General features: G+C 41.8%; 1 protein-coding gene across 1 annotated transcript in view; it reads left to right on the top strand.

The window, feature by feature from the left end:
• The first annotated feature begins 254 nt into the window (after nucleotides 1-254).
• CHRNA4 (cholinergic receptor nicotinic alpha 4 subunit) overlaps nucleotides 255-15,665 on the top strand; it is a 35,158-nt gene continuing 19,747 nt past the window's right edge. Inside the window, 4 exon segments of the mRNA XM_030533646.1 lie at nucleotides 255-739; nucleotides 2,194-2,345; nucleotides 8,451-8,495; nucleotides 8,593-8,702. Coding sequence (XP_030389506.1) covers nucleotides 679-739; nucleotides 2,194-2,345; nucleotides 8,451-8,495; nucleotides 8,593-8,702 — 368 coding nt within the window. The 5' untranslated portion in view covers nucleotides 255-678.

A 15,665-nucleotide genomic window follows, 5' to 3' on the forward strand; every position in this document is an offset into this window, starting at 1 on the left:
GATCTGGGCCTGCTCCATACAGATCTGTATTGGTGTTCAGGCACCATAAAGACTGCGGCTGAACCAAATTCCCTTCCAGTCTGGAGCCCTGGCCTTTGAGAATCACCCCCATTCTAAAAGTCTCCCTTTCCTGCAGGCTGTTTGCTGAAGTACACGGATTCTCTCCTCCCCCTTCTTTAGACAGGAGGTGGGCAGGTCCAAGCGGATTAAATATGCAAACACACTGTTCCAGCTCCCTCTGTTCTGCCAAGGGCTTTCACTGGCTTGCATGGACCATCAGCAGCGACCAATCTGAGCAAAGATAAACCAAAGAGGGGAAAACTGCAGTAGCTCTGCTATGAAAATCAGGCAGCAAACAAACTAAGGAAGAGAAAGCGGGGAGGAGAATATCAAAGGCGGGTGTGTAGTTGAAAAAAGAGCTTGCAGGGGCACCTGTGAACCCCTTAAAGTAACTGCGTGGATTTGTGTCCTCGGGAAGAGAAAAACTCCCAGTAGGAAGAGCTGGAAATTGCTGTGAGCAGGAGGCCAATAAACCTCCCACCCCCTCCAAGAACCCGGTGTGTCCGTGTGAGGGAGAAAGGAGTTGGAGGGAATGAAGCTGGAAGATCCCGAGACTCCGAGAAGAAAAGTTGCTGCCAACGGGGACTTTGCAGTCTAGAAACTGAGCTTTGCTCCGCGATGGGCTTTCTGGTTTCTAAAGAAAACCTTCTCCTCTTCCTCTGTGCTAACGTCTTCCCCGGTAAGTTTCAGAGCAGGTTTCCCTGCGACCTTGGTCAATTCCCCCCCACTGCTCCCCAGCTGGAGATTGTCCCATTGCAGCAAGGAACCCCCCCCCCCCACGCAAAGAACCACCTGCTCCTTTCCATCCGATCCCTCGAGGATGCCCCCCCCCTGCACGATACTGTCTTGCTTTGTGTTTATTTTCTGCTTCTTGGGTGGGAAAGGGTTAACCCCCCCCGGGGATTTAAACGCACGAGTCCTGCGCTCCCTCGCTGGTGGCTGGTTCCCCCGGGTGAAAGGCGGTGGGTTACTATGCCTCCCAGCTGCAGCTCAGACGGACGGGGATGTGCGCTAGGCGCTCACCTAGTGCCCCGTTTTTATGTAACCCAGGGCAGGCAAAACAATAACTAAGGACCACGGTGCCTGGGAGCTGGAGAGGGGCGGGAGAGCCCTGGGCTGAGTCCCCCATTCGCCCCAGATCTCCCACTGCCTCCCTCGCCTTTGTGCACATTCAGCACCGGCCAGAGACCTTTCCTGGCAGCTGCCTCCTCGACGCTTTAATTTTTAATCACCCCAGTGAAGGGGGAGCCAGTCTCTGCAGCCTCCAACTTTCCAAGTCATCAGTGAGGGGGTCTGTGTGCTCTTGAGCTAACTCCCGCACCAGACCCCCGTCGCCTTTGTCTGTACTACAGATGCACAGATCTTGTAGCCGGGAGTGCCCCGAGTTACTGGTCCAGTAAATTCTTGCTTTGCTCAGGGGGTTGAAATTTGGTCTGATGGTCGTTTTTTGATGTGTTTAATCTCCATAATCACAGACTCTCTCTCTCTCTGGCACACACACACACATGCACACACACACATCCCTGAACTGATGTCCTGGTCCTATTTCCCCTCCTCCCTCCGAACACCTCTTCTTGCCCTGTCCAGAGCAAGTAGCCCTTTCATATGCCCCACTCCATGCTTCAAAGCCTGACACTTGCTAATATTCTCCCAGCTGTTCAAGAATGGGACTGCTTGGCATCCACAAAGAGGCTGAAACAATTTAACAGGAGAACAGTCCAGGCAGTGTATTTCAAGTGCTTTTTAACAATCTCACCACCCCCAAGACAGTTCCTAGATGCTGTTCCATGCCACATTGTGAACTAACCATGGTAGATGCTGAAAGGTGCAGGCCACTCCCACTGGAGTGTCCTGTCACTGGGATGTCACTGCCATGTCATGCCCATCTATATTCTTTCCTCCTCTATCTGTCTGCGTTTCTTTTGTGCCCATCACCACGGTATCTAGGTGCTGTACATATATAAGTAAGACTTGCATCATAGTGGCTCTGCCAAAGGACAGAAGGGCTGGGGTCTATTCAAGGAGAGAGGAAGATGAAGCACTCCCCTCCTCTCCTGCACACCAAATGTCTCTGCTCCTGTCTTCCTAACTTACAAATGTTTCACACTTTCATGTCTCACTCTTTCCCTGCAGTGTGCAGCCATGTGGAAACCCGAGCCCACGCAGAGGAGAGACTCCTGAAGAAACTCTTCTCTGGCTATAACAAGTGGTCCCGACCTGTAGCCAACATTTCAGACGTGGTCCTCGTCCATTTCGGATTGTCCATCGCGCAGCTCATTGACGTGGTAAGTAAAATTGACTGTACCTATAAGCAGTGGAGATTTTAGGGGTCATGGGTGAGGAGTGATTCCAGATGCAAGCCAGCGTGTGCGGTTTTTGCGGACTTATTTCATGAATATGAATATCTTACTGACACTGAAGAACAGTTATCCATATGAATAAGTTCTATTGAAACTAATGGGAGAACTCATGAGATAACTGCTCATCAAGATGTGCAATCTGGTGGTCTTGTATTATTTATTTATTAATTATAGTAAAAAATGTGATGCCCTTTCTGAAACCAAGGGAAAGTCCATAGTAAGCCTCTATCCCAATATAACACAACCCGATATAACACAAATTCGGATAGAACATGGTAAAGCAGTGCTCTGGGGGAAGGGGCTGCGTACTCCAGTGGATCAAAGCAAGTTTGATATAACGCGGTTTCACCTATAACACGTTAAGATTTTTTGGCTCCTGAGGACAGCGTTATATCGGAGTAGAGGTGTATAAAATCCATAGATCTATTAAGCTCAAGGGGAGTTTTGAGGGAATGAATTTTGGCTGAGTAAGAAACAAGGAAGGTGTTTAGAATTTGATCTATAATTAGAATTCATAATACATAATCCTCACAAATAATTTACACATCTATTACTTAGGTTATTCAAGGATCCCAAAGTTCTTTCTTCACATGGAAAGTCCTTCTGCTGCTTTGAGGCATAGTGGTTGAGAGAAAATATTCCTGCATGTTTTCTCAAAGGGAATTGACATGTATACAAAATATAGATGACATACAAAATGGATTGATCTTTACTATAAGTCAGGCGTATGCATTGGTGTAGTATTTAAAGGACATGATTTTATGGCACTTGGAGCTCAGTTTTCAAAGAAGAAAACAGGTGCATGATTCTACACCCACACAAAAATCTGCAGTTTACTCTTCTAGCATGATGGTATGCACAAGTACCAGTTTGCACATGGAACTCAGATAACTAATTTTGCATGCCAGTGTGTGTGTCTGTGTGCATGCATACCTGTTTTGAACGTTACATTTTTGGAAGCTGTCTGAATTATTTCTTAAATAGAAAACTATATGTGCAGTATGTTCTTATGTATGTAACAGAGAGAGAAGAAAGGTAATACAGAATGGTGTAGTGTAGTACACAAGAATGATTGGCATGAGTTTGTGCTTATACGCAAACAGTAAAGCTATAAATAAATTTTACAGATCATTCCAGATGAGTGTTATTAACCCTTTATTCCATACCACACCATCATGTACTCTCTATGTGCCACCTATGTAATAGAATCACTATTTTTTAAATGGATGAGAAAGAAATATTGATGCTAACTTTCATATTCCTCCCTCTGAGAAGCTAGGCTGCCTGTTTCATGGGTTCAGCCATATGTGACTCAGATAAATATTCCAGCTAATACAATTTACAGACTTCTTAAAACACCTGTAATCGTTTTTCCACCCATAATGTTATCCTGACCCCTATGGTTCTTCCACTCAGATTGCAGAGTTCTGTTGAGAAGAATAGACGATCCCTTTTCCAGTAGTAAGAAGGTCCAATTTCTAGCCTTCATGAGTCATGAGATCTCAGGCCTTAAACGTCTCCCTGGTTAAATATAGTCCATATTGGGCCTCATGCTATTGTAAATTAGATGGGTAAATTCTACTTTTGGGTGGAAATTAGAAAATGGTTCTGGGGTGGGTGGTTTCAAAGAAGGGTAGTTCTCTGAAGCTGCATTCATGTTTGGGATGTTAGAGGTAGTCACAGGTGGACTAGATTAGTGGTCGGAGTACAGGAGAGAGGATTGTAGATTAGTGATAGATGCACATGGTTTCACAATTTATCACATTTATATGTGGCAAAGATATCTGTGCAGTATACAATTTAATATAGGTATTGAGAAATGAATGGCATATGTGCATGAGGGGTTGTATATCTTTTTATATATAAGCCTTTGCTCAAACAACTTCAAAAAACAGAGCTTGGCATTGATTATTATATGATTATTGTGATAGCAGCTAGGAGCCCTAGTCATGGACCGGGATCCCATTGTGCAAGGTGCTGTACACACACAGAACAAAAAGGCTGAGGAGCCCAAATCTGTCATTGGTGGTATTAGGTTGTATGCATTTTGTCTAAATAATTGATAAGATTAAAGATGGTACATCAACGATTGTGGTGGCGTAAGAGATACTTTCTATTATGCAACTGCCCAATCATGGACAGTGAGATCAATACTTGTGCTTTGAAGTGCTTTTCTTGTCTTACCTAGGAAGAATATAACCTATAAAAGTCATATTCTGGTGTTTAAAACTGCAGTCGACATGCAGGGCTGTAAAGCAGCTGAGATTTAGTTAATTATTCCCCTTCTCCTTCAGTAAGGTTCTCTAGTTCCTGTATAACCCTTTCCCTGATAGGATTCCTGTATCATGTTCCCAGTCCAGCTAAGTGTCTGTTTAATAATCCCCCTTCTTACCACAGGAGCATTTCTTAAGAAAACGTAGCATGATTGTCAGACATGGTGTTAAAAGCGCAGTCTTCCCTTTTCAATGGAGTTCGCTTCTCTTCTAGACACATCTCAATGGCAGAAGGTCAAAGAAAGCAAAACAGGATCAATATTCAAATCCTGACGTGGTCTGACAAAAGCCAGAAAACTCAGTATCAAATCCACTGTCCTGCTGTATCCTTACTTCACCCTGTTGTGCTGAGGTCAATTTGATACTGGCAGGGCCAGCTCCAGGTTTTTTGCCGCCCCAAGCCAAAAAAAAAAAAAAAAAGTTGGAGTGCTGCCCCTTGAAAAGTGCCGCCCCAAGCACATGCTTGGGATGCTGGTGCCTAGAGCTGGCCCTGGGTACTGGACTAAGTGACTATGAGCCTGAGACATGGGTTTCCGAACAGACTAGATAGAACCCATTTACCTCCTACGCCCCTCTCTGCTGGGTAGCATGGAGTGCAGCATATTCACCTTGGGAAAAGAGACTTTGCAGTTAAATTTCATCCTCAGCTGTGTTGCTACCACAGCCCCTCTGTTCCTCTGTTAATAGTGAGCTGCTTTCGCTCAAAAAAGTACTGACATCTGAGCTCTTTTGAAGCCAGGCCAATGAGGAGACCAAACAAACAAACAAAAATCATTAGTTTTGCTGCAGCACCTTAAACTGTGAGAACCGAACGGAGTCCAAAGCACTTTTCTTTGGGTATTTACACAGAAGCTGTAATTAGCATGCAAGCAAACCAGCAAACTTTAAACAGTTCAATTAAATTGTATTAGTGATAGCTGAGCAATCTGCATGCCTTGCATTGGATTTCATTTATTTATACATAGTTATATTTTGTAACTTAACACTCCATTCACGTTTAGCACAGGAAAGAGCCTGTCACCCAAAACACACACAGAGCTGTATAGATCATCAGAGATATCATCAGGTTGTGTGTCTGCAGAATGACTCACATAGTTTTGTCACTAAAATGAATTTGTAGTGTTTTAAGTTAACATATTTGTGGAAATGTAAATACTGCAGATGCCCAAGTTTTCAGAACGGCACATACAAAATGCACATGAACGCTGCTTGATTGCACACTAAGACATGCTAACTGTGCAGACAAAGGACTAATTGCACATGCAGCTGGCCATGTACACATGCTTACTGCGTTTGTGTGTGCAAATGTGGTAAATGCACACAGAAATGATCAAATATACATCTAACCAGCTATGTGCTTATGCGTTTACTGCAACTGAATATCTGTTGTGTTTATACAAGGAAATATTTCCCAAAGTGCACAAGGTGGCAATTCTCAAAGGCAAAAATGACAGTTAAGCACCTAACTCCCCTTGACATCCCTGAGGCACTTTTGAAAATCTTGACCCCAGTGACTTATGAGCATAAGTATCTTTCAGTGGGACTTAGGCTCTTAAGTAGAGCTGGGTGAATAATGGATTTTTCAGTTCACTAGAAGTTCTGAAAAATTAAAATAATAATTTCAGGTCAAACCAAAAATGAAATGTTTATACATTTTTGGCAAATTGAAAAGTTGAAAAAAATTGTTTTGGGTCAAATGAAATGTTTTATTGTGGTTTAGAGCACTTTAAAACATTTACCCTTAAAAAAAGTAAAACAAAAGAAATTATCTAAATGAAAATCCATTTTGAATTGAAAAATCAAAACATTTCATTAAAAAATGTCAAAATGAAACGTAGATATTTTCAGAATTTGGAGTTTGTTTTTTCAGAATGAACAATTCAGCGAAATGGACATGAATTTGTGAAACATTTTGGCATCACTGAATCTACTTTTTCTGCCAAAAAAAAAATGTTTTGGTTGAAAAGTTTTGACCAGTTCTGCTCTTGAGTCCCTCAGGCACTTTTGAAATTTTTACCTGTGGTCCTTATTATACTGGAATCTAAGCAACAACCAACCTAGTACTTACATGCCCAAAGTAGATGCACAAAATGCACGTTAATTTCTGAGAATTGGAGCCTTAATTCTCTCTAGGTATAAAAAAATGCAAGACAGATTTTTTAAAAAAAAAGAATGAAGCTGTGTTGCACTCAGAAACAGGTCTTGAGAGGAGTGAATTACTCAAGAGATTAGAGGATATAAAGCCTTTAATTTCTTCTTGACCAGTTCAAATCCAGCCCAAATTGGTAACAATCAAAAGTTGTCACCTCCTGATGGCTTTTCAGTGACCAATATGAAAGATCCCCATGGACAGATGTCCCATTTGCAAATGCTATTCTCACTGGTGGCACCAGTTGGCACCTTTATTGGCAGTTCCATAAGAAAAGCCAAGGATTGAACAAGCAATGGAGACTGAGCCACCATCTCTTTAGACGGTCCCTGCAGGTTAGATCTGGCAGGACACTAAGGGGAAGATTTCCCTGGCATTGCATCTCTTGTGGATATAAAGAGGGTTTCAGGGTCCAACAGCTGCCAATTTAGCTGTCACTTTTTATCAGTGCTAAATTCATTTTTTATAAATGAGAGAAAGAGACAAGCAGGGGTTAGGAAAATATGAATTGTTTTCCAAAGAAGAACATTTTAAATTAAATGGCAATGGTTGTGTGAGCAATCATTGCAGCTGAGAGATATCCCCTAAGTCAGGAAAAGCGTATAGTTTAGAAGTGAACAAACAACTAGTAGAAAAACTTAAGAGTCTACACTTTCAGGGCAAAGTGTCAAGCTCTGAATACAGGTAAACCCACCACCAGTTCTCACTACAAGGCTATCTGAAAGCTACCAATTTGCTATAGGAATTTCTTTATGGTCTGTGATAGGTATGTGTGAAAAACTGCGTGGTCTGGAGGAATGAAGCAAGGGCTAGGGGCCAGCGGGGCCTTGATTCTAATTTTAACCACCGGAGCTTCCTTCCCAGCACAGTACTATAGTGTGTTCTTTAGAACACGCTTTGGAGAGGAGAGTTGCACATCAGAGCTAAAGGCAGAGACCTATCGATAATGGCCTTAAATTCAAGAAGGGAAAGTGCAGATCTGCAACCAAGCATCACTTCCAAGTAGTCAGAACAAGACAGGAAAGGAAGTGCTGGGGAACTGTCTGTGGACATGTTCGAAGGTAAATCGTGCAGGGGACATTTCCAGATACCCGCACCCAGCCCACGTCTGCAGACAGATTGGTACTGCCCTGCCAAGGGAGAAGTTGCAAGTGGTAAGTGATTGGTTCTCAATAGGACAGCTTCCTTGGAAGTCTCAATGAAGCTGTGCTCAGCAGGCCACTGGGGGAGGAGTGATGGACAAATGTAACAATCCTACCCCCATTGTGGTAAGGGCTGTGGATTCTTCTCCTGCCCTCCCTCCACCCCGGTGCTGATCTCATCTTGGCTGGGCCTTATAATGTCCTTCGAAACAAAAGTCTTCTTAGTACACATATTTCTAGGAAAATCTATTTAACAAATCCAAGTTGATCATCTGCCAAACTGCCTAGTCTTAGCCTCAGCTGTTGGGTGGTATCAGACAGGTGCATTCTATCCCATGCTAAACTCCAGGACCATCTGCTTTTTTTAGCTGAAAAATATGTTTATTGCTGAGATTATTTCTGATTACAAAAATGGCCTACAGTGAACATGCCTCTGCTTTCTGAACGTGTGGCTTTTTCTCTTCAGGATGAGAAGAATCAAATGATGACCACGAACATGTGGGTGAAGCAGGTGGGTGAGCCCAAAAGGTGTTTTCTTGTATTGTTTTCCATGTATATTTCAATTCTAACTCCTCCCAGTCCCTGGTAATGGATCTGTTTTCCCTCAGGAGTGGTATGACTACAAGTTGCGCTGGGATCCTCTGGAATATGAGAACGTTACATCCATTCGCATCCCTTCAGAACTCATTTGGAGGCCGGATATTGTTCTCTACAATAAGTGAGTCTGAGCTCCAGGAAGGCGACTGTGTTCCTTTAAAAATCTACTCTGCTCTCTGCTCTGGGGAGATTGTTGTAATTTTCTCTCTCTATTCTATTTGTTACTATTCTAGTCTATCCAGGGTCTTATGCTACCATAATTGCTGTAGTATCTGAGCACCTTCAAGTCATACGCTAAGCAACATCATTGACATCTGTCACATTTGGTTTGTTCTCCCTCTCTTTCTCTCTCTTCCTCTCCTAAGGGGGAGAACTGTGCATGCAGTGGAATGTTTTGTTTGGGAAGAGTTTTGTTTTTGTTTTAAAGGCACATCCTTTAAATATACTCGGATAATATTCTGGGAGAATGTCATATGTACCCTCTGTCCAAAATTGGCTGAGAAAGGACCCTAACACTATCGATTCTAACTGCTAACGAGTTAAGGTCTTGGTTTCACTTGAGAACCTCTCCTTCCTGGGCAACAGTGCCATGTCCTCTAACTTATACCCAAGTGGTTCTCTGTAGAAAGTGCTCGGAGGAAGGGACGAGTGTTTCCTGAGAAATTATTTGCAAACTTACCTACAGCTTCTTGGACTGGGTACTGTTTAGGAATCATTATGCAGGTTCTGGGATTGTTCCAAGAAACCTCTAGTGTTGTTTGTAAATAAACTGTTGCAGCTGGATCTGCGTGTGTGAAATCTGGGTGTCATATGGACACATATGGCAGGTGAAGCTGGTTGCTTTCTTTACTTGACACTTTTGGACAGTAGTAGCCAAATTTGTTTCTCAGCGAGCCCTATGCAAGCTCAGTGTCAGGCTTTCCAGGGCTAGAATCCAAAGGAGGAGTAGCAAGGGCAGAGAGAAGAGATATCAGCACAGTTCAAAAGTATCTTATATGGGTGATGAGAACATCAGAGTTTGATTTTCACACATTCCCGATTGCAAGGGAATGTTGATCAACTCTGCCAAAATAATTTAAAATATTTTTGAGACTAAAAACACTGAATTTGTTTGGCTGTGAACTGTGAGATCCTGTTATGCATTGTTAGTGCCGATTCAGATGGTTGCCGGGTACTGATGACAATCCTCATGAGTCCTAAAAGCATCACAAGTTTTAACATGAATTATTATTTCTCCAAAAAATTCACACAGGAAAGTGTGTCATCCAGGGTTCGATAGTCACTATTAATCATTCTCCTCTTCTAAAAGTTTCAGTTGCCTAATCAGAGATTAGAAACAATACCATGTGACTTGGCATAACATAGGGCATAAAGGCTGTGGTAAATTATACCAGCTGGAGCACATGGCCCTAGCTCCTCACATCCTCTGCATGCTCCCTATATATCTGAGGGCACATCAGGGTGGAATGAAACAGGGTGACCGATGCAGTGCTCTCTCCAGTTCTTTGTTGGTGGAGCAGTCTCTGTGGGCTAATAGCATTGATTGGATACACAGATTAGGCATGCAATCACATATTTAACTTCTTAGACAACCTGTACATGTTATTACTAACGAAAGCACAGAAGAAGCAGCTGTGTTACAAGGTACAAAAAATGCTTTATATGAAGCACAGAATCTTCTGTTCTTCCCAAGCATGTTTAATCTGGACTGCTTTTCCCTGTGTTCTTCCATTTTTGTCTTGGCTGCTTTCGTTGTAATGAAGTCACTTGTCACTGGCTGAGGTCTTAAAGGCTTAGCAAGGTCTCTGAGCATCTTCACTTATTGTACTTGCAATATCCGAGCTCTGGTTGTTGGAGGACACATAGCCTTGCGTGGCAACCCTGGCCGAATGTGCCCTTGGAACGGCGAACAGAAATGGCTTTTTAAACAAGCAACACTTTGTGACTGAGTTTTGACAATGGAACTGTCTTCATTTTCAATTAACAGTTGCATGGTTCCAGTTTGGTACGTTCTCTAAGAAATGGGTTGAGGTAAATATATAAATCCAGAGGGTGTGCCGCTTTACAGCCTATTGAAACAATCTTTTCCATTCTTCACAAGCCTGATCCTGAACAGTGCTGAGCTTGCTGCTCTGGCTGAAATCATTGTGTGCTCAGCACCTCTGAAGATTAGCCCTATGTAATTATTAATTCATGGACACTCAGACTTTCTTATCCTAAAAGCAGGCACAAGCTAACACTAATAGATTATCAGTGGCTTAGACTGCAGCCCAGGAAAGGTGCGCATATTTTTTTGTCAACCTTCACATGCACATGGGAGTCCCTGTTTCTACACCAGCCAGACACAGAAAAATACAATATCCACATTCAAATCTTTTTCAGGTAGCCCCTGAAAAAGCAGCAAACCCAGCTACCAATGGAATGGGATTAGAGCCTGAAAATGTTAGCAATGGAATAAGAAATAATGAGCCTGCTTCTCCGTTACGTTAAAGACCAATTTATGATTAATAAGAATGAATCATTGGAATTGCAGTCACACCAGTCATGGACCCCACTGTGGTAGGCACCGTACCGACACAGAGCAAGTAGACAGACTCTGCCCCAAAGAGTCCACAATCGAAGTGTAAGGCAAGAGACTACAGGAGGTTACAACGAATGAACAGGAGGAATACAAAGAGAGCACTGGACATCAGCTGCCTGACCATGTGGGTTTTTTAAGGCTGAGAAGTTTCAAGAAGGGATTTGCAGGACCGTGAGTGGGCTGGAGGATGATTATAGGGATTTTTTCCCATGCTATCTTTCTGACAGTGTAAAGGGACCTTAAAGTAGGTGTCAATACTTTATGGCTAGTATAAGGCCCCTTTCTCCTGCCAGAGTGGTATAAAGGGGGTTTAGCGGAACTTTTAGCGGAAAAGGCCCAATCGTCCTATTTCAGTGTTTCACCATTTTAATGTGAATCGTTTTGGAAGGCCCCACTGTGCTTACAAAAAGAGTTCTGATATTCTTCTTTTGGATGAGATGCTTGGTAGGGGGGAGGAAGCTTCTGGCTGTGAGTCCACATAGAAGTCTTCCTTATTTTTAACCTCTGGGAATAGATAGAAATGATACAATTGCAATTAAATTGAGATTTTCATCTTCAAGGAAGTCATACCCCTTGTTGTCAGCGATTCTCTTATCTGAGCTCATTATTGTCAAAAGCTTCAATTTATGTACTCTGGGGGCCCAGATTAAGTCAGTAAATTTGGCCAGTTTGGCCTGCAGAGTATATGTAGTTGTCAACATTCATAAGGAATCTAAAACAAAACTAATATCCTAGGAGGAAATTAATATGCGGTTGGATTTTGCAGGCTTGATAAGATAAGCTCTAGGACTCTGTAAATTGTCTCAACTGAATCTGACAAAGCATATGTAAAACAGAGGAACATGATTTCATAGTGAAAAGACAAAACCTCCTTTCCTTTATTTTCTTTCTCAAGAAGGCGAGATGTTCCATAGTTGAGGTTTTAATGGTTGTGAAGGTAGCTTACCCAAAGCTCAATAAAGATGAGCAAATCATTTGTAGTGAATACATTTATTTGACATGTTTATTGTCCATGAACATTTTGCAATTTCCCTACATGTATTTGCTATTCAAATTATTTCTCAAACAGTTTCAAAAAATAATTCATGGGTTCTGATTTTCCACGGCTTTGCCACCATGTGTAGCTCTTTGACCTGTGTGAGACATGCAACATGCTATCATCAATGACTGTGAGTGGAGAATTCTGAACACTAGCCTTACGTAGATCTGTCAAATCATTGGTGGACTGTGCCCTTGGATTTGCAGATTGAGCAGTTCATTGAGAATATTTGATAATTGAAATTCAAGCTTTTCCAGATGGTTTTGATTGAACATGTGATAGCATTTCTGTTCTATAATTAGATGAGTTTAACACTTGGAAAGGAAGTTTCTGGTATGAATATTTGCACTTAGGAGTTCAAAATTCACTCTCTAAATACTAATATTCACCTAAAGTTAGTTGTTTCTAAAAAAAATTCCTGTCAGCTAAAAGCACTTGGTAAAATAGTCTGAGAAAATTAACACAAGGGACATGATCACATGTGAAATGAGTTCAGATATTTATTACAATGAATATTATCAGGAAATGTTTTGATGAATTCTTCCAGTTGTAATATAGACACAAAGGACTTCTGTACATAGTTATAAGATGATCTGGTAGATGGCTTAATATAAATCAAGAAATTGATAGTTTCTTTTGAAAACTTTGGTTTTTTTTGGTGTTTTTTTTTTTGACTGATGAGGCCCATGCAATAAGACAGAGTTCCTGACTGACCTGAAGGACATTTGGAACAGAAATTATCTTCCCTAAAATTATTGGAAACACTCTGACTACTGGGGCAATACGGTATTTTTCCCCATAGGGTGACCAGACAGCAAATGTGAAAAATCGGGACAGGGGGTGGAGGGTAATAGGAGCCCATATAAGAAAAAGACCCAAACATCGGGACAGTCCCTATAAAATCTGGTCACCCTATTTCCCCATATCATTGGCAGTTGAAGAATATCTCCGAATGACATAGTCTGTGTCTACCAGTCTGTTAAAGAAGCAGGTAGAAGTTGCAGCCAGTTCATTATTTATTTGTCCTCAAATTGCTGAAATTGAGATAACAGGTAGAACAAAGAATAAAAAAGACTAAATCTTCACACAAATTAGACATGAAAATACATGCATATATATGTATCATCAGTGATTTAGATAATGGCATAGAGAATACACATAAAGTTTGTGGGTGATACCAAGCTGGGAAGGGTTACAGGTGCTTTGGATAATAGGATTAAAATTCAAAATGATCTGGACAAACTGGAGAAATGGTCTGAAGTAAATAGGATGAAATTCAATAAGGACAAATGCAAAGTATTCCACTTAGGAAGGAACAATCAGTTGCACACATACAAAATGGGAAATGACTGACTAGGATTGAGTACTGCGGAAAGGGATCTGGGGGTCACAGTGGATCACAAGCTGAAGACGAATCAACAGTTTAACACAGTCGCAAAAAAAGCGAACATCATTCTGAGATGCATTAGCAGGAGTGTTGTAAGCAAGATACAAGAAGTAATTCTTCAGCTCTACTCCATGCTGATTAGGCCTCAACTGGAGTTTTGTGTCCAGTTCTGGGCACCACATTTCGGGAAAGATGTGGGGAAATTGAAGAAAGTCCAGCGAAGAGCAACAAAAACTGATTAAAAGTCTAGAAAACATGACCTATGAGGCAAGACTGAAAAAATTGTGTTTGTTTAGTCTGGAAAAGAGAAGACTGAGAGGGGATATGATAACACAGTGTTTCTCAAACTGAGGTCGCTGCTTGTGTAGGGAAAGCCCCTGGCGGGCTGGACTGGTTTTTTTACCTGCCCCGTCCGCAGGTCCAGCTGATTGCAGCTTCCACTGGCTGCGGTTTGCCGCTGCAGGCCAATGGGAGCTGCTGGAAGCGGCGCGGGCCAGAGGCCATACTTGCTGCCATTTCCAGCAGCTCCCATTGGCCCAGAGCAGCAAACCATAGCCAATGGGAGCCACGATCTATCTATATATGTAAGGAACTAATTTTCAGACTTCTATAGCACTGTTTAAATTAAAATAGTATATCAAATTAAAATAAATTTGTGCCTCATTTATATGCATTCTGAAAACATTTAATCTGATGAGCTGATGTATATCTGAACTACAAGGAAAAGAGAAGCTGGCAAAAGGATCTTCATCAGCAGAGCTTTTTAATGAAGCACGGCTGATATTTGTCAGCAGAACAACACAGTTCTTGAATTTCAATTCAATTCACCTTATGATAAAGATAAAATGAGAAGATAAGAGGAGACTCTGAAGTGAAGTTAAATCTAGAAATGAAATCTGGAAGGAGTATAGAACAATGAGAAGATGTTTACAGAGGACAACTGCTGTAACAAGCCACAATTCTCTTCTGCCAATATTGATATAGTATTTGATAGACGAAAGTGAGACTTCGGGGCGTTATTACTGACAGATATTTAGGCCTTTCTGGCCTGAACAATTAAGAGTTCTTGACTACATTATTTGTCTTGAAAATACTTTTGTTTTTGATACTAGCCAGTATATCTGGAAGATTTTCACCTGTCCGGTTATAAAACTATATTGCAGCTTAATTGTCTTCATTGAACAAGACAATAATATGGTTGTTATCTGAGAAATGACTATATACAAAGGGCACCTTCTTACTGAACATGTTTATCCCCAAATGTGTAGTCAGAATCAGACCTGCTAACTTGACTATGAGTCTAAGCTGAAATCCACTGAAGCCAATGCAATAGCATCAGACCCCAATTAGCCTCACTCAGCCAAGACAGCGGTAGGGAAAAGGAGCTGGATACAGTTCCAGTTAGCGACTCCTCAGCTGAATTGTTAACTAAATTCCAACTGCAGGAACGAACTCCACTCCTCCCTGCACACATGAAATCCCACTGCGAGCAGACTTAGGTCTTGCAGCCCTTTTGTTGCTGGTGATAATGAGTGAGCCAGAACAGAACCTGCCTGACTCTTGGCTCCAAGGCGGAGTTTGCAAGGTAGGCAGTTAAAAATGATCTTTCTATCTCTATGTCGAAAAAAAACAGAAACAGTGTAGAAATAATTGAGAGATGATATCTGTAGAACCAAACAGTGCTACTCTTACAGAGACAAGGTGGGGGATTATCGAACTTCCATAGAGCTCTTCTTCAAGACCTGAAGAAGATTCCTGTCCAAGTTCAAAAGTTTGTCTCCCTTGTCAACAGAAATTGATCCACTAAAAGATATCTCGCCCACCCTGTCTCTTTAATATCCTGGGACCGACATGGTGGCCACAACATTGCAAACTACTTCTCCGAAGTCACTTCTCAAGATGGAATCGAACTCTAGTAACAAAAAGGTCTGAAAATAGTCTATAATATGTAGACTGGTAAACTGCTCCTAAGAGATGGTGTCTGACTGAAACCCTATGGCTTTACGTAACTCTGAGGAGGGGATTGTAGATGAGCAAATATTATTATTCTCAGATGTATTTTTAATAATGACTATGG

This window comes from Gopherus evgoodei, chromosome 14, assembly GCF_007399415.2.
Source record: "Gopherus evgoodei ecotype Sinaloan lineage chromosome 14, rGopEvg1_v1.p, whole genome shotgun sequence".
In the NCBI taxonomy this organism is placed as follows: domain Eukaryota; kingdom Metazoa; phylum Chordata; order Testudines; family Testudinidae; genus Gopherus; species Gopherus evgoodei.